The following is a 21,407-nucleotide window of genomic DNA, read 5'->3' on the forward strand; positions in this document are numbered from 1 at the left end:
GCTGTGATTGGCGACTTAGTCCAGGGATGCTATTGGCTCCAGGTCGGGCGCGATGGCGGTGTGGAAGCTTCTGGATCGGTTTTTGGTTTTGTGGCAGTTGCTCGGGCTGCTGAGGGGCGGTGAGTTGTGGGACGCGGGGGAGGCCGCGATCATGTTCAAGCGGCGGTTGTGCGTGTGTGTGCGCGCGCGCGCGTGTGTGTGAGAGAAAATCTGTTGGTCGGGCTGGGTGATCGTGGTGCGGCCGCTCGGTGTCCCGACCAGAAGACAGGCCCGAGGTGGGTCCCAGGCCCGAGGGTGGGATTAACCTGCCACCCATCCCGGGGGATGTAGGTCAAGACAAGCTGAGCGGCCAGTGTTTGCCCTTCCCCGCCCAGTCACCATTCTGCATCTGTGAGCAGCTGTTCGTCTGTGAGGGGAATCATACCTGACAGGGGAAAAGACATTTCAGTCATTTCCAAATCTTCTGCCCTCCCCCCACCCCCCACCCCCCCACCCAAACACCTTACCCTCAGGTTTCCTTTCCCTGACACCTTATGTACTCTTGACGCCTGACAGAACTTTGTTGTCCTGCTGAATTTATTTACTACTAGACATGGTAGTGCATGGCAAAATAAAAACAGAATTACCTGGAAAAACTCAGCAAGTCTGGCAGCATCGGCGGAGAAGAAATCAGTCAACGTTTCGAGCCCTCATGGCTCTTCGGCAGAACTGAAGCATAGTTTCAACAAGGGAGAAATATAAATTGGTTTAAGGTGGGTGGGGGGGAAGAGACACATTGAGGGTGTGGTGTGAGCAGATAATCAAAAGATGTCAGAGACAAAAGGGTCAAAGAGGTGTTGAAGGTGGTGGTCTTTGTCTGAGAAAAGTGCTAATTAAGAATGGAAAACAGGATATTCAAAGTACAGCTCTAGTGGGGGTGGGGTGGAAAGACTAAAGGTTTTAGTTTTAGATTTAAAAATAATGGAAATAGGTGGGGAAAGAAGAATCTATATAAATTATTAAAAAAAAAGGCGGGTGGGGGGGGAAAAGAAACGGGGTGGGGATGGGGGGAGGGGGAGTTTAAGATCTAAAGTTGTTGAATTCAATATTCAGCCCAGAAGGCTGTAAAGTGCCTAGTCGGAAGATGAGGTGCTGTTCCTCCAGTTTGCGTTGGGCTTCACTGGAACAATGCAGCAAGCCAAGGACAGACATGTGGGCAAGAGAACAGGGTGGAGTGTTAAAATGGCAAGCGACAGGGAGGTTTGGGTCTCAAACCTCCCTGTCGCTTGCCATTTTAACACTCCACCCTGTTCTCTTGCCCACATGTCTGTCCTTGGCTTGCTGCATTGTTCCAGTGAAGCCCAACGCAAACTGGAGGAACAGCACCTCATCTTCCGACTAGGCACTTTACAGCCTTCTGGGCTGAATATTGAATTCAACAACTTTAGATCTTAAACTCCCCCTCCCCCCATCCCCACCCCGTTTCTTTCCCCCCCCACCCGCCTTTTTTTTTAATAATTTATATAGATTCTTCTTTCCCCACCTATTTCCATTATTTTTAAATCTAAAACTAAAACCTTTAGTCTTTCCACCCCACCCCCACTAGAGCTGTACTTTGAATATCCTGTTTTCCATTCTTAATTAGCACTTTTCTCAGACAAAGACCACCACCTTCAACACCTCTTTGACCCTTTTGTCTCTGACATCTTTTGATTATCTGCTCACACCACACCCTCAATGTGTCTCTTCCCCCCCACCCACCTTAAACCAATTTATATTTCTCCCTTGTTGAAACTATGCTTCAGTTCTGCCGAAGAGCCATGAGGGCTCGAAACGTTGACTGATTTCTTCTCCGCCGATGCTGCCAGACTTGCTGAGTTTTTCCAGGTAATTCTGTTTTTATTTTGTTTTGGATTTCCAGCATCCGCAGTAGCTTTTAGCTTTTTGTTTTTATGGTAGTGCATGGCCTGTTTCTGAAGTGATGCTGGTATTTTGGTGGATGATACACAAGTTTCAGCCTGAACACTGTAAATATTCTCCAACAGATTCCCTGAGCACCAAGGAACCTGACGGAATGCTGTCACCCAAAGATGCTGTATTTCCATCCACCCTAGGCACCACGCCTGCTCATCTAGCAGACTGTAAGGAAATATAGAATAAAAATGTAACTTCTGTCTTTTTGCTACTCCTGTTCTATAGCTAATGTTTGTTAAAGTAGACTCAAAGCAATAATGTTTCTTAAAGTAGAATATGAGATCTGTCTAAATGTAAGTTGTGGCTTGCCTTTTTGACACAGTGATGATTCTATGCAACTCTTGCCTGTGACTGTTTCTAGCAATAACCACAGAACCGCCTTACCTGTCAAGCTGCCCCAGTGCTGGATTGTGTGTCAAATTGTCCCCGGTTTGTATGAATTGTATGCAGCTTTGGAATTGCACTTATGGAAAGGATGTATCATTCAACTGCACAGTCAAACCACGTGTACAATGCACAGTAAGTAAACCTTCTGTACAATGTCTGGGGATTATGGAAATAAATATCATTAAATTTTTGGCCCTACCTTTAGTTTTGTTTACTATAAGTTGTTAAAACAATTATGAATATAGCATATTTAATAAAGTAAACATTACATGCTGCTTCATACTGGGAAAATAGACTGAGTACTAGTAGAAGAATTAGCAGTGATGACTATGGGTGAAAAGGTAGGTATTTGAACCCAGGGAGAAGAGTAGCAATGTACAGAGCTCCAGTGGGCGGAGCATTGAGGTGTTGAGGCTCTGTCAATTCTGGAATGGAGGAGTGGCGGGGGATGCACAGGATTTGTGCATGACACCTTTCCAACTGTTGATTTGTGAAGCCCCTCCCTCATCTCCACCTGTGATGCTGTTGACCTCAGAAAAGCTGTCTCTGTTTCTCATCACAGTCAGTTTTCCCTGGTATGGCACTCATTTTTCCTCTCAAGGCATGAATGTATCTGCCACACACTGGTTTACCCATCTATCTGTCATCACATTTGGTGCTTTTGGGCTTCACTTTGCTCTGTTAAAAGCACTTCCTGCTCCAAAATCATCCTGGAAATCAAAGAAAACCCCTAACTTAATTTCACCACCACAAACCATCTCCATAAAGAAGGTACAAGAAGCTCATGCATTTCTTTGTTACCAAGACTAGGAGTCACTCAGCTGTCTTGACTCCTTTCTGCATTTTTCCTTGCTTATTGTAAACTCTTCCCCACTTTCGTCCTGAACAACAATTCCTGTTCTATCTTGCCCACTTGCCCTTGCTTGCTGAGCTCAGCTTCTCCATAAGATTAACTTGCTCCCTTGTTAAATAGTTTTTCTCCTCAGCTGCAGTCCTTGTGATGAAGATGTAGGTCTTGTAGCAGTTGGATCTTTAATTCATTCTCTTGGGGAATGGGGAAATGGAGATCAGTCAGGCTGGACTCAGAAACAATACAATTGATTGAGTTTTGTCTAAAACATAGTTGAGAGTTTTGAGAAGTTGAGTTTGGCAAACAAAGTTTGGATTAGGGTTTTTGGGATGGTGAGGTTGAAGTGGGTGACATTGCACAAATAAAAGTAGAATTCAAATAGTTGGTTGGTAGTACAGAACTTGAGGATTGCTGAAATGTCCAAGCTTTTCATCTTGCACTCATCAGGATGGATTTCATTGAAACTTGGTATACAGATAAGGTATGGCCCAAGGGAAAACTGATCAGTTTTTGGTGAAGGTACAGATCCAGATTTTTATGATTCTAGACCAGACATCAAGTTTTTGGGAAGATCCAATAGGGGACCAGTAACATTTTGTTTAAAATAGAGAAAGTTTGAGATTCAAAGACACTTGCTAAGAGAATAACCCACAGGTTTTGAAGAAATAATTTATAATATCTATCTTATACACCAACTTTAAGAATTAACATGAGTAAATATGAATTAACAGGCATATACCACACATACAATAGCAAATGCATCAAGGCAGGTCCCACAGATTTCTCAGCAACCCATCTAGGCGTCAGTAAACACTGTGAGTCAGCCAACCTTGTTGAAACTCTGTCTGCCTCACGAGGGTCTCCAAACTTTTCACTTTTAAAGATCAAGCCTTTGAATTCCCTCAAAGCCGCTTCAACTCAGGCTAATTCAACAACTGCACACCTCCCAGGATTTCAATCTCATCTCCCAAGACACTGCTCCCCTGGATTTCCAAGTCTGCATTCCAGCCTCTACTTACCAACACAATGTCAGCTCTTTCATAGCCAGTTAGCTTCACTGGGCTGGCACTGCCCTGAATTTCACCAAGCTCCAATCTCCGCAGCTACGCCAAGCTATAAATCGCTCCTCGGGTTTTTCAGAGCTCTAATCCTTTCTAGCATTGAGCCAGTGACCATCTGCCTCCTGCCCAGCTCCTCAGGTCTTCTCCTGAGCCCTAACTGTATCGAGTTATAAAATGGTTCCTGGGTCTTCTGAGCCCCAGTGACGCAGAGACAGCTAACAGCAATATTTTATCTGCCAGGAGCTGGCTAACATAGGGACGTAAGAACATAGAAGAAAGGGGCGTGCGGACATCAGACTATGCCTGAGTGAGAAGTAGATTAAGTGAGGAATTAGGAATTTGGTACAGTTGGGAATTTGGTGCAGCGGGGCAAAGAAGTGCTCCTTTTACTATTTCCTTCAGCCTCCAGTAGCTGATGAGTTTCATTCCTTGTCTCCAACCTAGGTGAGTGCAACTTTCTGTTACTGTAGCTGTGTAAATTGACTAATTAAATAAATAAGGTTGGACAGAAGTGGCTGGGCTGGTGGTGTGCTGTGACTGCAGCATGTGGGAATCTGTGGAATGCATTGCAATCCCAGACAACCATATCCGCAGAAATTGTCTGCAGTTTAGCCAACTTCGTTTCTTGAGTTCCTGAGCTGGAGTCTGAGTTGTGGACATTGTGGGGGAGGGGAGAGTTACTTAGACACTCCCCTTAGGTTAGACAGAACCTTAGAGTTGTTCAATGGTCAGGGACAGGAGCATGTGACTGAGTCAGGCAGGTAAGGGGCACCAGCATGTGGTGATGGGGAAGTCTTAGCCGATGACTTTGTCCAACGGGATGAGGGAGAGGTTTACCATTCTGCAAAGGAGGACCAAGAAAAGATTAAGAAAGGAAAAATAGAACATGAGAATAAAATAGAATAGCAAGGAACATAAAAATAGACTGTAAAAGCTTCCATAGGCATGTAAAAAGGAAAAGATTAGCAAAAACAAATGTGGTTCCATTACAAGTGGAGTCAGGAGAAATTATAATGGGGAATAAGGAAATGGCAGAGAAACTAAACAAAAAATTTGTGCCTGTCTTTACAGAGGAAAATACTAAAAACATTCCTGAAATAATGAAGAATCAAGGGACTGGTATAATCGATGAACTGCAAGATATTGATCTTAGTTGAAAAATAGTACTAGAGAAATTAATGGGACTTAAAATAGATAAATCCCCTGGACCTGATGATTTACATCCCAGAGTGTTGAAAGAGTTGGCTGCGGAGGTAGTAGGTGTCTTGGTGGTCATCTTTCAAAATTCTGGAATGGTTCCTGCAGATTGGAAGGTGGCAACTGTAATCTCACTATTTAAGAAAGGAGGGAGAGAGAAAACAGGGAACTGCAGACCTGTTAGCCTGACATCAGTATTGGGGAAAATGCTAGAATCTATAATAAAGGATGTAATACAGGACATAGTGGTCGAATTGGGAAGAGTCAACACGGATTTATGAAAGGGAAATCATGTTTAATAACCTGTTGGAGTTTTTTTGGGGATGTAAGTAGCAGAATAGATGAGGGGGAGCTGGTGGATGTGGTATATTTAGATTTTTAGAAAGCTTTTGATAAGGTCCCACACAAGAGGTTAGTAAACAAAATTAGCGCCACGTGGGGTTTTGGGGAATATACTGGCATGGATTGGGAGCTGGTTAATGGAGAGCAAAAATGAGAATAGGAATAAATGGGTCATTTTCAGGTTGGCAGGCTGTGACTAGTGGGGTAGTGCAGCTATTCACAATCTATATCCATGATTTGGATGTGGGGATTAAATGTGATATTTCCAGATTTGCTGACGACATCAAACTGGGTGGGAATGTAAGTTTTTAGGAGGACGCAGAGATGCTTCAAAGGGATTTGGAGAGGCCATGTGCCTGGGCAACAATTTAGCAGATGGAATGCAATATGGAGAAATGTGAGGTTATCCACTTTGGTAGGAGAAACAGAAATGGAGTATTTCTTAAATGGTGAGAGCTGGCAAGTGTTGAACTTAAAAGGGACTTGGGTGTCCTTGTTCATGAGTCGCTGAAAGCTAACATACAGGTACAGCAAGTAATTAAGAAGGCAAATGGTTTGTTGGCCTTTATTGCAAGAGGATTTGAGTATAGGAGTATAGATATCTTAGTGCAATTGTATAGCACCTTGGTGAGGCTGCACCTGGAGTAATGTGTGCAGTTTTGATTTCCTTACCCAAGGAAAGATATATTTGCCATAGATGGAGTGCAACAAAGGTTCACTAAATTACTTCCTGGGATGAAGGGATTGCCCTGTGAGGAAAGATAAGAGACTAGGTTAACGTTTCGAGTCCATATGACCCTTCTTCAGAGCTCTGAAGAAGGGCCATATGGACTTGAAACGTTAACTCTGTTTCTCTCTTCACAGATGCTGCTAGGCCAGCCGAGTTTTTCCAGCATTTTCTGTTTTTGTTTCAGCATCCACTTTTATTTAAATAGACTGGGCCTTTGTTCACTGGAGTTTAGAAGAATGAGAGGTGATCTTATTCAAACATTCAAAATTCTTACAGGACAGATGCAGGAGGGATGTTTCCCTTGGCTGGGGTGTCTAGAACCAGGGACCAAGTCTCAGAATAAAGGGCAGGCCATTTAGGACTGAGATGAGGAGGAATCTTTACTTGGAGGGTGATGAGTCTTTGGAATTCTCTGCCCCAGAGGACTGTGGAGGCTCAATCATTGAGTATGTTCCAGACTGAGATCAATAGATTTCTACATATTAAAAACATCAAAGGATACGGGGAGAGTGTAGAAAAATGGTGTTGAAGTAGAAGACCAGCCATGTTCTCATTAAATGGCAGAGCAGGCATGAAAGGCTGAATTGCCTACTCCTATGTTCTTATAGGACTTAGGAGCATGTGTAGGCCATTTAGCTCCTTGGGTCTGCTCTGCCATTCAATAATATCGTGGCTGATCTGGTTGTGGTCTCAACTCTGCTTTGCTGTCTGCCTCCCATTACCCTTGACTCACTTGTCCATCAAAATCTGTCTAACCCGACCTTGAATAAATTCAGTGACCCAGATTCCACTGCTTTCCGGAAGAAGATTCCACATACTAACAGCCATTTAAGAGGAAAAAAAAGTCTCCATCTCTGTCTTAAACGGTAGACCTCTTATTCTTCAATGAGTGGAAACGTCCTCCTGATGTCTATCCTATCAAATCCCCTCAGGATATTGTTTCAATAAGATAATCTCTCACCCCTATAAATTCCAATGGGCCCAATCTGTTCAACTTTTCTTAATAAGATAAGCCCCTCATCCTAGGAATGAGTCGATTGTACCTTATCTGAACTACTTCCAATACAATTATATTTCTTTTCAAATAAGGAGACCAAAACTGTACACCGTATTCCAGATATAGTCTCACCAAGGCCCTGTACAGCTGCAGTAAAACTTCCCTACTTTTATATTCCATTCCCCTTGCAATAAATGCCAACATTCGATTTGCCTTCCTAACCACTTGCTATACCTGCATGCTAACTTTTTGTGATTTTTGTAGCAGGATGCCCAGATCCCTCTGCACCACCGAATTCTGCAATCTCTCTCCATTTGAATAGTATATATTTTTTTTAATTCTTATTGCAAAAGAGGGTAAGTTCACATTTTACCACATTATACTTCATCTGCTAAATTTTTTCCCACTCGCTTGTCTATATCCTTTTGAAGTCACTCTACCTCCTCTTGACAACTTATTTTCCTACCTATCTTGGTGTCATTAGCAAATTTAGCTACCATACATCTGGTCCCTTCATCCAAATCATTGTTTGATTGTAACAAATCGAGGCCCCGGCACTGATCCCTCTGGCATTCCACTAGTTACAGCTTCGCAACCTGAAAAAGACGCTTTTTTCCCTACTTTTTGCTTCCTGTTAGCTAACCAATCATTTATCCATGCTAATATGTTACTCCCAACACCATGTAATATCTTGTGTAGTAACCTTTGATTTGGCACCTTATCAAATGCTTCTGGAAATCCAAGTGCACCACATCTGCAAGTTCCCCCGAATCCACCTTGCTTGTTACTTGCTCAACAAAACGCTAATAAATTAGTTAAATGCAATTTCCCTTTCACAACGTATGTTGACTCTGCCTGATCAAATTATGATATTCAAAGTATCCTGCTATAACCTCCTCAATAATGGATTCTAGCAAATTCCCTATGACAGATGTTAGGCTAACTGGCCTGTTTCCTGCTTTCTGTCTCCCTCGTTGAATAAAGGTGTTACATTTTAGGTGTAATAATCTTAAAACTGCTTTAGTTGCATTTATACCATTTTCAGCAGTTAACTTTTTAATTTTCCCAGAACTAAAATTTACCTCTAAAATATTACCAGGAACTAGGCATTTATAACAGGGTCCTGGCATTTTTTGAAGGATCTATTAACATTGTGAGAGAGGACAAATTTACTTTTTTTTTGGAATATTGTTGGTTGTTTTATTTAGGCTGTGGTGGAATTTGTCACAGCTGTCAAAATCTGAGCAGAGTTTTCAGAGCAGGTTGTTGGATGTGGATTGGCCTAAAGCCACCTCAGTGAGATGGAAGCTGTTTTGTAGTTACAGATCATCAACCAAGCAGGGAAAAGCCTCAAGGAAGAGTAATCGTAATAACATTAAGTTAACACAGCGTGGCAGAGAAGTGCGCTGTACTGAGTGGCCTCTTCACTTGTTAATGTTTTACTATTCATTTTTAGTTTAGAATTTAACTTTTTAAAAGCATTTTCTATCTGCCTTTACTTGTGTACCATGTTTAAAGGCTGAGTGCTGATAGCTTGCTATGAGGCAGTTGCCTTCCTGCTGCTGGCCACTGACAGTTGCCTGAACTAATCAGTCATGTCCTCTTGGTGGAAGTACCTGCTGATGATTTTCCCTATTTTGTTCTCTCATCTTGTTGGGATACAGTTCCATGGGCATCAGTGACACCTCACCCACCCCACTCTTAGTACCAGTGGTTGTTCTTTATCTGTAAACCTGATGAATCAGAACGATTCATGATCCTATGAGGGAGGGGGAACATTGTTGCTGAAGGATTGATGAATAGGGGTCAGGACTGGGATCCCTGACTAGATGGGGTTGGGACTGAGACTCCGTCATAGCTCAGTTAGTGAGATAAATTGTGAAAGATGCTGTGACTTAGATCAGTTAATGTTGCGTGTACTGGAAATGAAACCTGGGACTTGTTATGGACAGGGGAGATATAGTAGGATGGTTCCCCCTTTATTCCACTCTCAACTAACTGCAACAATATGTGTTTTAAAGAAGTGTTTTAACCCCTTGAGTGCTGTGACTTTCAAGAACAAGGTACAAGATAGGCTTTCATGTAAGTTTAAATTAAAAGAAAGAATAAATATTTATTTTTCTCAACATCCAAAATGTACCAGCACCCACTCACTCACATAAGGCACACGTACAAAAGAAAATATGCCACATGTACTTAGATTTCTTAAGAATGCAGAAAGTCACTTTTGCTGTCAGTTCTCATAATGGTAGCTGGAAATATTGCAGGCCTGAGGATTTCTTTTTGGCTATTATACCACAATCCAATTCACATCTGCTAATGCTAAGTTTTTAATCATTAGAGAATGCACAAATTCTCCTTTTAGCACTTATCCTAATTATATGGGAGTCAGCCTGTTAGTTAGTTTCAGTTTGGTTCACTCTTGGTTCACTGAAGACAGTGGAGGTTGGAAGTTTCTGGTGATGAACTTACAGTGGCTTGCTCTATGCAACATCAGGTTTCTGGCTTTGCTCCAGTTGAAGTTGTAGTTGAGCCCCTATAATGAAGATATAATCTGAAGATAAAAGCATTGCCCCACTTCTGTAATAATATAAAGGCAAAATACTGCGGATGCTGGAAATCTGAAACAGAAACAAAAAATGTTGGAAAAACTCAGGCCTGACAGCATCTGTGGAGAGAAAGACAAGAGTTAATGTTTCGAGCCCATATGACTCTTCTTCAGAGCTTGAAATGTTAACTCTGTCTTTCTCTCTACAGATGCTGTTAGACCTGCTGCGTTTTTACAGCATTTTTTGTTTTAGCCCCACTTCTGTGCCTGGGGTGAATTTTCTAGACAGGGTTCTTCCTTTTCTGGGTAAGATTTCTCCCTCCATGGCCTCTATCCCAGACTATCCCATGCTCGGCTGCTCAAGCTGAGACTGAATAAGGTGTTTCACTTGTACAAAACCTGCAAGGTACAGCTACTAGTTGGCCGAGTAAATGAGTGTACCACACCTCGGGACAACTAAACAGAGAAGTTGACCCAGTTTTGATTGCTAGTCTTTGCTGAGTTAATTGATCTTGTGAGCTGCACTGATGAGGTTAATTCACATTAGTAGCAAACACATGACACCCTGTGCCAAGGGAAATTGTCCATTTTCATTCTGCTTTTTAAAGGTTAGGTGTCCATCATCTTCATAAATTCGTGGTCATAACTACATGGGTGTAACAGAATTCATAGGAACTTCTATATAATCATTCATTTCTTCCCTTATTTGTTTTCGTATCTCGCTCTTTTCACACTCAGGATGAAAATAAGGTGGAACAGAAAACATTTCAAATTACAATGATCTGCCGGTTCTGTTGGCAGCTGCCACCTACTGAGTACCAGTGCAAAGAAACCACCAAATGCAAGACAGTGCAGTGCCCGCGAGAATATTTCATTTCCAACTGCACGACTTTGGAACATGTGCATTGTCTTGGTAAGTGGCCTTTTAGGGAGAGCTGGTGAGAAGGGTGTGTCTAAAAGAAATATGGAGAAAGAGAGATCAGATAGCTGCAGTTTTTTTCAAATGAAAATGTTAGTTTCTGCTGATTATTGGCAGTGGAATACAGAAACAGTTGAAGTTCAAAGAGACTTAGGTCCATGTACATGGATTATTAAAATATCAGATAAATATAGAAAATAATCAGAAAGACGAATGGAGTGCTGAGTTTTGTATCTAGAGTGTTAGAATACAAAGGGTCAGAAGTGATGCTACAGCTCTATAAAGCTGTAGTTAGATAAATCTGGATCAAACCCTCCCTGATTTCCTCGGCTGTCAAGACCAATGCTAACCTTATCAGTGCAGCTCACAAGATCAATTAACTCATCAAAGACTAGCGATCAAAACTGGATCGACTTGTCTGTTTAGTTGTCCCAAGGTGTGGTACACTCATTTACTTGGCCAGCCAATAGCTGTACCTTGTGGGTTTTGTACAAGTGGATCTGAACCAATTTAATGTTGGGGGGATTAAACAATGTGCTAAAACTTGACAGTACGTTTTTGTGACTGTTATTCTTTAGTTTTTTTGTTTTTTTCGGGTTGTAAGCATTCTTTTGTAATTGATTTTCAACCGTACAGACACAGGATACCTTGATATAAGTAACTATGATGTGTGAACTCTTTGACTTTCAGATTGAAGTGATTTTTATATTCATCAGGTAATCGTACATTTCAAAAGAAGATGTATTGCAATTGGACAGGGGGTTACAAGTGGTCAACTGCGTTGGCTCTAAGGTGAGACTGTGAGATGAAATATGTTGTTTCTTGGCTGAGGCCCCTGTCTGAAGACTTGTTTTCAATCTTTTCCTTGCTCTTGTCAAAAGCTGATTGCCATTGGGTGACCTGTTATTCATCCTGGATGATACCAGAAGAAGATTTGTCTTTGCAAGAATGAGACTGCCCTGTACTCATGATAGCTTATAGAGAGTTTCAGTTCCACTAAGAAGTATACATCCATTAGTATGAAACAACCTGCCCTTCCTTCCCACTTATTTCCCACCTGTAATGGTTGCAAAAGACAAGTTATAGCGATGATGGCTATGGTGCCAGGTTAAATGATTTGTACAGGTTGTTGAACTCAGTATATTTGTTAAATATAATGTCGACCATATAATGGTTATTTCTGGGATTGGTGCAGATCCCTGTAACAGAAATTATTGTATTGGTATCACTTACTGTGGTATATCCAGTTCCAGTCTTGCTGTAGGACTTTCCAAGATCCAGAAAGGGTTCAGAAATACTGAACAGTAAATTCAGAAGAACAGGAGGAGGACATTCAGCTCCCAAATCTGTTCTAACGTTCACTTGGATCATGGTTGATCTGATTATTAACTCCCATCTACTCACTTTGCTCCTGTAACCCATAGTACACTTGCCTATCAAAAATCTGTCAAAAATAAAAATACCTGGAAAAACTCAGCAGGTCTGGCAGCATCTGCGGAGAGGAACACAGTCTGCCAATATTGTTTTGACATTTTCAGTTGACTTCAACAGCTTTTTTGGGGCAAGTTCCAGTTTTTCATTATCTTTTGTTTGAAGAAGTCTTCCTTTCATGGCCCCTGAATAGGGGGAGACGGTGGCGTAGTGGCAGTGTCACTGGATTAGTAACCCAACGGCCCCAGGTAATGCCCAGGGAACAAGGGTTCAAATCCCACCACAGCAGTTGGTGGAATTTAAATTCAATAAAAAGAATCCGATTGAAAGCTAGTTTCAGTATTAGTAAAACTATCATCGATTGTCATTAAAAACCCATTTGATTCCTTAATGTCCTAGAAATTTGCCATCCCGTCCTGGACTGGCCTACAAATGACTCCAGATCCCCAGCAATGTGATTGACGAGTCGGTGCAGACTCAATGGGCCGAAGGGCCTCTTCTGCACTGTGTGATTCAGTGATTCTGATTCTGTGATCCTGCTCTCTGAAATGGCCTAGTAAGCCACTCAGTACAAGGACAATTAGGGATGGGCAACGAATGCTGGTCTTGTCAGTGACACGCACATCCCATCAAAGAATTAAGAGAAAACAAAACAACTTAGCTCTAATTTTAAGGATTTGTCTCCATGTCTGGACTCTCCTGCCAGAGGGGAGAGTTTCTCTCTCTTTATCCTACCTGAAACATCTAATTATATCACCCCATAATTTTCTATATACAAAGGAATACAAGCTTAGTCTATGCAACCTGTCCTTGTAACTTAATCGTTTTAGGCCTGGTATAATTCTGGTGAATCATCTCTGTACCCCTTCCAAGGTCAAATATCCTTTTGAGGTGTGGTGCCCTTAACTGAATGTAGTTCTCCAGATGGGGTTTAACCAGAGCTCTACAGCTACAACAGAAGTTCAATCCCTTTGTCTTCCTGTCCCTTTGTTGTACCTGACCACTAGCTTTTCGTGATTAGTTGGATTCCTAAACTGTCTCTGCTCATTCACAGTTCCCTGCTTCTCCTTATTTAGAAAATACTCTTAATCTATCCTCCTTGGGCCTGAAGTGGATAGTCCCAGCCTTTCCTATGTTGATTTCCATCTGCTATAGTTTTGTTCGCTCATTTAATCTATCAATGAACCTTAGCAACTTTGAGGTCCCATCTTTCCATCCACACTACTTACTGTACCACCTAACTTAGTGTTGTTAATAAACTTGGATATAAGTTATTCTTGTAATCAAGTTAGATATGAATTGTATTGAATAGCTGAGGCCCCAATACAGATTCCCGGGAGACACTATTGGCATAACGATAAAGCTGAAGCACTCGTAACAATCGTCAGCCAGAAGTGTCGAGTGGATGATACATCTCGTCTACCTCCGGAGGTCCCCAGCATCACAGATGCCAGTCTTCAGCCAATTTGATTCACTCCATGTGATATCAAGAAACAGCTGAAAGCACTGGATACTGCAAAGGCTATTGGCCCTGACAATATTCCGGCAATAGTACTGAAGACTTCTGCTCCAGAACTTGCCACATCCCTAGCCAAGCTGTTCCAGTACAGCTACAACACCGGCATCTACCCGGCAATCTAGAAAATTGCCCAGGTATGTCCTGTACACAAAAAGCAGTACAAATTCAACCCAGCCAATTACCGCCCCATCAGTCTACTCCATCATCAGTAAAGTAATGGGAAGGGGTCATCAACAGTGCTATCAAGTGGCACTTGCTTAGCAATAACCTGCTCAATGACACTCAGTTTGGGTTCTGCCATGGTCACTTGGCTTCTGACTTCATTACAGCCCTGGTTCAAACATGGACAAAAGAGCTGAACTCCCGAGGTGAGGTGAGAGTACTGCCCTTGACATCAAGGCAGCATTTGACCGAGTGTGGCATCAAGGAACCCTAGCAAAACTGTAGTCAATGGGAATCAAGGGAAAACTCTCCACTGGCTGGAGTCATACCTAGCAGAAAAGAAGATTGTTGTGGTTGTTGGAGATCAGTCATCTCACCTCCAGGACAACTCAGCAGGAGTTCCTCAGGGTAGTGTCCTAGGCCCAACCATCTTCAGCTGCTTCATCAGTGACCTTCCTTCCATCATAAGGTCAGAAATGGGGATGTTTGCTGAGGATTTCACAATATTCAGCACCATTCGCAACTCCTTAGATACTGAAACAGTCCATGCCCAAATGCAGCAAGACCTGGACAATATCCAGGCTTGGGCTGACAAGTGGCAAGTAACATTAGCACCACACAAGTGCTAGGCAATGGTCATCTCCAACAAGAGAGAATCTAACCATCACCCCATGACATTCAATGGCATTATCATCACTAAATTCCCCACTATCAACATCCTGGGGTTACCATTGACCAGAAACTGAACTGGACTAGCTATATAAATACTGTGGCTACAAGAGCAGGTTGTAGGCTAGGAATAGTGTGATGAGTAACTCACCTCCTGACTTTCCGAAGCCTGTCCACCATCTACAAGGCACAAGTCAGGAGTGTGATTGAATGCTCTCCACTTCTCTGGATGAGTGCAGCTCTAACAGCACTCGTGGAGCTTGACACCATCCAGGACAAAGCAGCCTGCTTGAATGGCACCGCTTTCAGAAACATTCACTCCCTCCACCACTGATGAACAGTGGCAGCAGTGTGTACCATCTATAAGATGCACTGCAGAAACTCACCAAGCCTCCTTAGACAGCATCTTCCAAACCCACGATCGCTATCATCTAGAAGGACAAGGGCAGCAGATACATGGGAACACCACCACCTGGAAGTTCTCCAAGCCACCCACCATCCTGACTTGGAGATATATCACCATTCCTTCACTGTCACTGGGTCACAATCCTGGAACCCCCTCTCTAACAGCACTGTGGGTGTACCTACACCACAGGGACTGCAGCGGTTCAAGAAGGCAGCTCACGACCACCTTCTCAAGGGCTATTAGGGATGGGCAATAAATGCTGGCCTAGCCAGTGAAGCCCACATCCCATAAAATGAATTTTTAAAAATTCAGCCAATTGCAGTGCATATGTGTTATCCTGACTTTGTTTCCAATCTCCTAACCCATCGCTTATCCAAGCCAATAGGATGTCTCCATGTGCTGTCCTTTTTAACAGTCTCTTAATTGGAACCTTGTCGAATGCCTTTTGGATCAAATAGACCTATAACAATTTGTTATATTTAGCGTGAGACATTATTTCTATGTATTTTCTAGAAATAGTCTGTCCCCCGGTTATTGCAAAGCATTAGATGTGCCAAGTTCCTTTCTTAACAAGGATCTAAAATCGTTCTAGCAGTCTCCAGTGGCTAACTGACATACTCCCATGGCTGATCTGTATCTTAAGTCCACTTATCCACCTTGGTTCTTGTAAGATGTAGCCTAGAATGCCTTCACGCACATTGGTTAGGTATTCCAGTGTGATTTTTCGACAGATTAAGAAACCTTGACTACATCTAGCAAGCTGTCAGTTTCCCACAATAGCCTGACTGTCCTACAACATAGTAAACAATAGAGGTTGTCACTGGACCGCTTTTTCAGCACAAGGATTATGCTTGGCGAGTGAGTCGATTTGTTAACTCTGTGGCTGCTGTTGTTTCTTTTATGTTTGCTATTAATAAAATATATTTGCTATACACAACATTGGCTTGGTCTCCTTCAAATTTCTTTTATTCTACACTCCTTCTCAGTTTTGCCCACTTACTTAACAAATCAGTGACCCTTTGCAAATTTCTGCTTCCCTCGACACTATTTGCTATGCCACCTAACTTAGCATCATCAGCAAACTTGGATGAATGTTTCTCTATTCTTTCAACCAAGTCGCATTTTAATATAGTCAAGGGCTCAGGCCCCAATATAATCCTTGGGGGACGCTACTATTTACATCTTGCTACATTAAGTACATATCCATCCTTACTCTGTCCCTAATCTCCAAACCGATCCCCTATACAAGCTAATAGGGTGCCTTCAGCTTCACGTGCTTTCATTTTTAACAGTGACTTACTTGGAGCCTTGTCGAATAACTTCTGGAAGTCTTATTTAACCAACGTCCATAGACAGTCCCTTATCTACCATGTCAATTACCTCAAAAAAAATTCAAGTATGTTCATTAGACATTTATAAATCTGGTCTGGCACTCGTATGTTTGCAAATAATTTGAGAAGTGTCTTTGAAGCATATAGTTGAAAAATGTCTGTATTTGAGAAAGGAATGTGGTTCATGTTTGTTTGTTGAAATGTTATAAATAGTTCATTTATTTTGCTTAGCTTCTGGTTTGATAGAATAGATGGTGCTAACTGGTGGAGTATACTCTTCACACACTATACCAACAAATGAAATTGGAAAGACTGGTGGGGCGGAGGTGAAGGCAATGAATGTGGTACAATAAACAGTGTCTCAATGTGAGCCTTGGACAGAGCAAAATGCAGCCAACATTTTAATACTGGTGGCTTGTTGCAGTGTCATGAATGTACATTTTAATCAAACCCGTGACTTTCCTGTTGGTTCGCTTACCACTTCAGAGTTTTTTTTTTCACTGCAGGGTTTGGTTTGAATTTGGTTGCATGATATTAATGCCCAAAAATTAAATGTTATTTACTTTCAGAACCTGGTTCCAGCAAGTGATTTTGTTACTTCCAAGTTACAAATTGTTTAAAATACCCTTGACTTTTGCATTCTCCGCCAGCTGTTAATTGCTTGTGAGTTGGTGCACCCAGCTATGTAGATTTGGAGAGTGCTTCTGGAATCCTGAAATCCCCTCAAATTGCAGAGATCTGCAGAGATTGTCTATGGAGCATGTAAAAATCTCCAAAGTAAAACCCCTGGAATGTTCGTCAGTGTACAGGGACTGTAATGGAACTTATTTCTCCAACCTACAATTCTTTGCAATTTCACATCACTAATTGTTCTTGAGAAGGCGATGACGATGTGGCAACTTCTTGAACTGTGCTGTCTGTATAATGAAGGTACTCCCGCAGTGCTTTGGGGTAGGAAGTTCTGCAGGATTTTGACGCAGCGATGATGAAACTACGTCTGAGGGTTTGTACAAACTGTGGTTCTATGCTGGAGTAATATAAACTCCTTTTATGTGCTAATGGGTGCAATGCACATTTTCTAATAAAAAAGAGGAACCAGTACAGGAAAAAGTGACTTCTTACAATTGGAGGGTTACTTGGTACAATTATGTTTATATCTTGTTTGTTATGTTAAAGGCACTATATAATTATAAGTTGTTATTGTTATAGTGCTTTTAAATTAAAAGTATGCCCCAAAGTGCCTCACAGAAGCATTATCTGACAAAAATTAAAACACCAAAGGAAGTTAATAATAGGGGTGAGTAAAAACTTGGTCAGATTTTAAGAAGAGATTTAAAGGAGTAGAGGGAGCTGGAGGCACAAAGTTAATTAGGGGAAGAACACCAGAGCATAGGGCCTAAATGGTCAAAAGCACAGTAGCCGTTGGTGGGGCAAAGGAACTAGAGGGTGCACAAGGAGGTCAGAGCTGGAGAAATGCAAAGATCACTGAAGATTGTATGGGTGGAACAGATTACAAAGACAGGGAAGGGCGATGTTTGATGGATTGGAACACAAGGATAAGCATTTTAAATTCACGGTGTTGGTGGACCAGGAGCCAATGTAGGTCAACAAGCACAGGGGTGATGGGCGAATGGAACGTGGTGCAAGTTAGGATCTGGACAGCAGAAATTTAGATTAGCCAAATTTATTGGAGGATGAGTGGGCAGCAGAGAACATAAAAAGGTAAGAAATAGGAGCAGGAGTATGCCATTTAGCTATTTGTGTCTGCTCTGGCATTTAGTAGGATCATAACTGATCTTCTACCTCAGCTCACCTTCCCCCACTATCCCCATTTCCCTTAGTACTCAAAAATCTTATCGATCTCTGTCTTGAATAAACTCAAATACTGACCATCTAAAGTTCTTTGGGATAGAGTTCATAGATGCATATGCCTTGGAATGAAATTCCTCCTCACCACAGTCCTACATGGCTCACTCTTATTCTGAGTCTGATACCGTGTTATAGATTCCCCATCTCAACATCTATCCTGTCAAGCCCAATAAAAATTTTGTACGTTTCATTTAGATCGTGTCTCATTCTTTTGAAATGCAGGGGAAAAAGGCCTATTTTACTCGGTTTCTCTTCATAGGATGATCTGTTCATCACCTCAGAGCATTGGAATAAGAAAATCATGAGGTGATAGAATCATGGGCAAGGATTTCAGCAGCAGATGGACAGAATTGAGGGTGAATATGTTGCGGATTTGGAAGTGGGTTGTTTTTGCGATGGAGAGGATATTTGGTTGGAGGCTCAAATGAAAATGCTGAAATTATAAACTGGTTGGTTCAACCTGAGATAGTGGCGAGGGAATGGAGTTTGAGGCTATGTCCTCCTTATTTTAAACACCCGCTCAGGCTAATAGTTTGTTTCAACCCACGAATTACAAGATAAATTGATGACTCAAATGGTTGTTGGGCTTAATGGGGTTAGTTTATTTGTACCCAATATTACAGATTTAAAATTTACAGAAAAAATAAAATGGCTTCAGAAAATGATTACAGATTTAAAAGGTTGAGAAAGTGAAAATTAAAAAAAACAAAGTTGCTTTGTTACTTTACTGCCAGCAAATAAATGTTTTAACAATATCTAGCATTAGAATGCTCAAATATGTTACCAGCAATCATACAATCACCTGAAGTAACCAGCTCCCAATGATTGCAGACTACTTCTGATGCTCGGTCGGGCATGTCCTTCCAATTGCAATGTTAGGGTCTCACAACTGCAGTAAAAATCTCTGATGTGTTCAACCTCTTGTGTCTCTTTTCAGAGGATCAGCAATGTTACTATATTGACTAGCCACACCATCCTATGAAACATCTTTTAAAGCACAATACCCAATTATATTCTGCGTTCTTTGTTTAAACCAAAGGGTTTGAATCTTCCCAGAAACCTGTTCATCTTTCTTTTGCTTTTTCCAATAATCATCCATCATCTGTTGTTGGGAAAATGCTAGATTCCATTATTAAGGAATAGCAGGACATTTAGAAAAGCTTGGTGCAATCAAACAGAGTCAACATAGTTTTGTGGAAGGGAAATAATGTTTGACTAATTTGCTAGAGCTCTTTGAGGATATAACGAACAGAGTTGATAAAGGGGAACTGGTAGATATAGTATATTTGGATTTCCAGAAGGCAGAACAGAAGGATATTGGTGTTCTTATGCATGAAACATGAAAAGTTAGCATGCAGGTGCTTAAGAAGGCAAATTGAATTTTTGCCTGTATTGCTAGGGGGTTGGAGTTTAAAAATAAGGAAGTCTTGATACAACTGTACAGGGTGAGGCCGCACCTGGAGTACTGCGTACAGTTTTGGTCCCTGTATTTAAGGAAGGGTATACTGGCATTGGAGGCAGTTCAAAAGAGGTTCATTTGGCTGATTCCTGGGATGAAGGGGTTGACTTATCAAGAACGGCTAAACAGGTTAGGTCTTTATTCATTACGGTTTAGAAGAATGAGGGGTGGTCTTATTGAAATGTACAAGATTCTGAGGGGGCTTGTCAGGGTAGATGTTGAGAAGATGTTCCCACTAGTGGGGGAATCTTGAACTAGGGCACATAGTTACAGAATAAGGGGATACTCATTTAAAACTGAGATGCAAAGGAATTTCTTCTCACAGGGTAGTGAATGTCTGGAATTCTCTACCCCAGAGAGTTGTGGAGGCTAGATCACTGAAAATATTTAAAAAGGTAGGTAGATTTTTGAAATATCGGGGAGTTGAGGGCTATGAGGAGCTGGCATGATAGAGGAATTGAGGCCTGGTGCAGATCAGTCATGATCTTATTGAATGGCGGGGCAGGCTTGAGGGGCTGAATGGCCTACTCTTCCTATTTCTTATGTTCTTATCATAAGAAGTCCCTTGCAGTCAGTCTTCCTAGAAAAAGATTTTTCATTTTGCTGGCGGACCGTGCTCCATCTCATCTAAATTGTATCTTCCCAAAGTCTAGTTTTCATGAATTCATATACCAATGTCTCTCACCGGCATTATCTTTCTTGTTTTTCCTGATAGCATTTGTTTTAGTTCATAGTTTAGCAGGTTTATTTTAGACTGAAATTTGCAGAAGAGATTCTGTTTTCAGTCCAGCTCAATTTGTCGCAGGGGATGATGAGTGATATGATCAAGCTTTTTGCCGTGAATTTGTTTAAAGGGTTTTTTCCCTGTTCTTATGTGGCAGGTATGTTTCTTTGCATTAAAACCGAAAAGTATTGGAAATACGTGGCAGCGATTGTGGAGAGAGAGAAAGATTTAATGTCTCAGGTTGACGTTCTGATAAAAGTTCATTGACATGAACCATTTACTGTTTTTCTCTCCACAGAAGCTGTCTAACCTGCAGAGTACTTCCAGCACTTTTTGTTTTTATTTCATTCTTGGTTTTATTTTTGGCAGAATTTGGGGCAGAGCAGTGGGTGTCAAAGGAGGTTTATGAATGCAAGGTATTTTAAAATTTATGTTGATGCTGTGATCTTGGGTATCATGGTATTCCATAATTCTATATATGGCACAAACCATCCTTTACCTTTGTTGCAATTAGATTCCTTGGGTTCTATAACTTGATTATAGGAGGGTTGGATTTATAACTTCCATGAGAACTAACAGACAAACTCTGATCCTCTGGGGGTGAGTCTCCACCTGAGAACTTCCTCTAAGCAGCAATTGTGTGTGTGGACCCCAGGCAGCAGGTGGTGGGAAGTATTAAACTGCAGGACAAATCTGATTCTGTGCACCGTGTCCTTTCACATGTTTGTTCCAGCAGAGTTCACTTGACAGTGAATAGCAGGAATCCTGGCTTATTTTTCTCTTCTAATATAACAATGAGACTAATTGTACATTCTTAGCTGAGATCAGGCACCTTTAGCTCAGTATCACATGG

General features: G+C 41.6%; 1 protein-coding gene across 2 annotated transcripts in view; it reads left to right on the plus strand.

Annotated features, from left to right (window-relative positions):
- The window catches only part of tm2d3 (TM2 domain containing 3), a 25,335-nt gene continuing 3,928 nt past the window's right edge, over window positions 1-21,407 (plus strand). The window contains exons 1-5 of one of the 2 annotated variants that reach the window (XM_078532459.1): window positions 1-119; window positions 2,025-2,120; window positions 2,315-2,472; window positions 10,804-10,978; window positions 11,701-11,776. In XM_078532459.1, coding sequence (XP_078388585.1) covers window positions 53-119; window positions 2,025-2,120; window positions 2,315-2,472; window positions 10,804-10,978; window positions 11,701-11,776 — 572 coding nt within the window. In that variant the 5' untranslated portion in view covers window positions 1-52. The remainder of the gene's footprint in view (window positions 120-2,024; window positions 2,121-2,314; window positions 2,473-10,803; window positions 10,979-11,700; window positions 11,777-21,407) is intronic. The other variant, XM_078532460.1, reaches the window with a different exon arrangement.

The sequence above is a fragment of the Cetorhinus maximus genome, chromosome 30 (assembly GCF_964194155.1).
Source record: "Cetorhinus maximus chromosome 30, sCetMax3.hap1.1, whole genome shotgun sequence".
In the NCBI taxonomy this organism is placed as follows: Eukaryota; Metazoa; Chordata; class Chondrichthyes; order Lamniformes; family Cetorhinidae; genus Cetorhinus; species Cetorhinus maximus.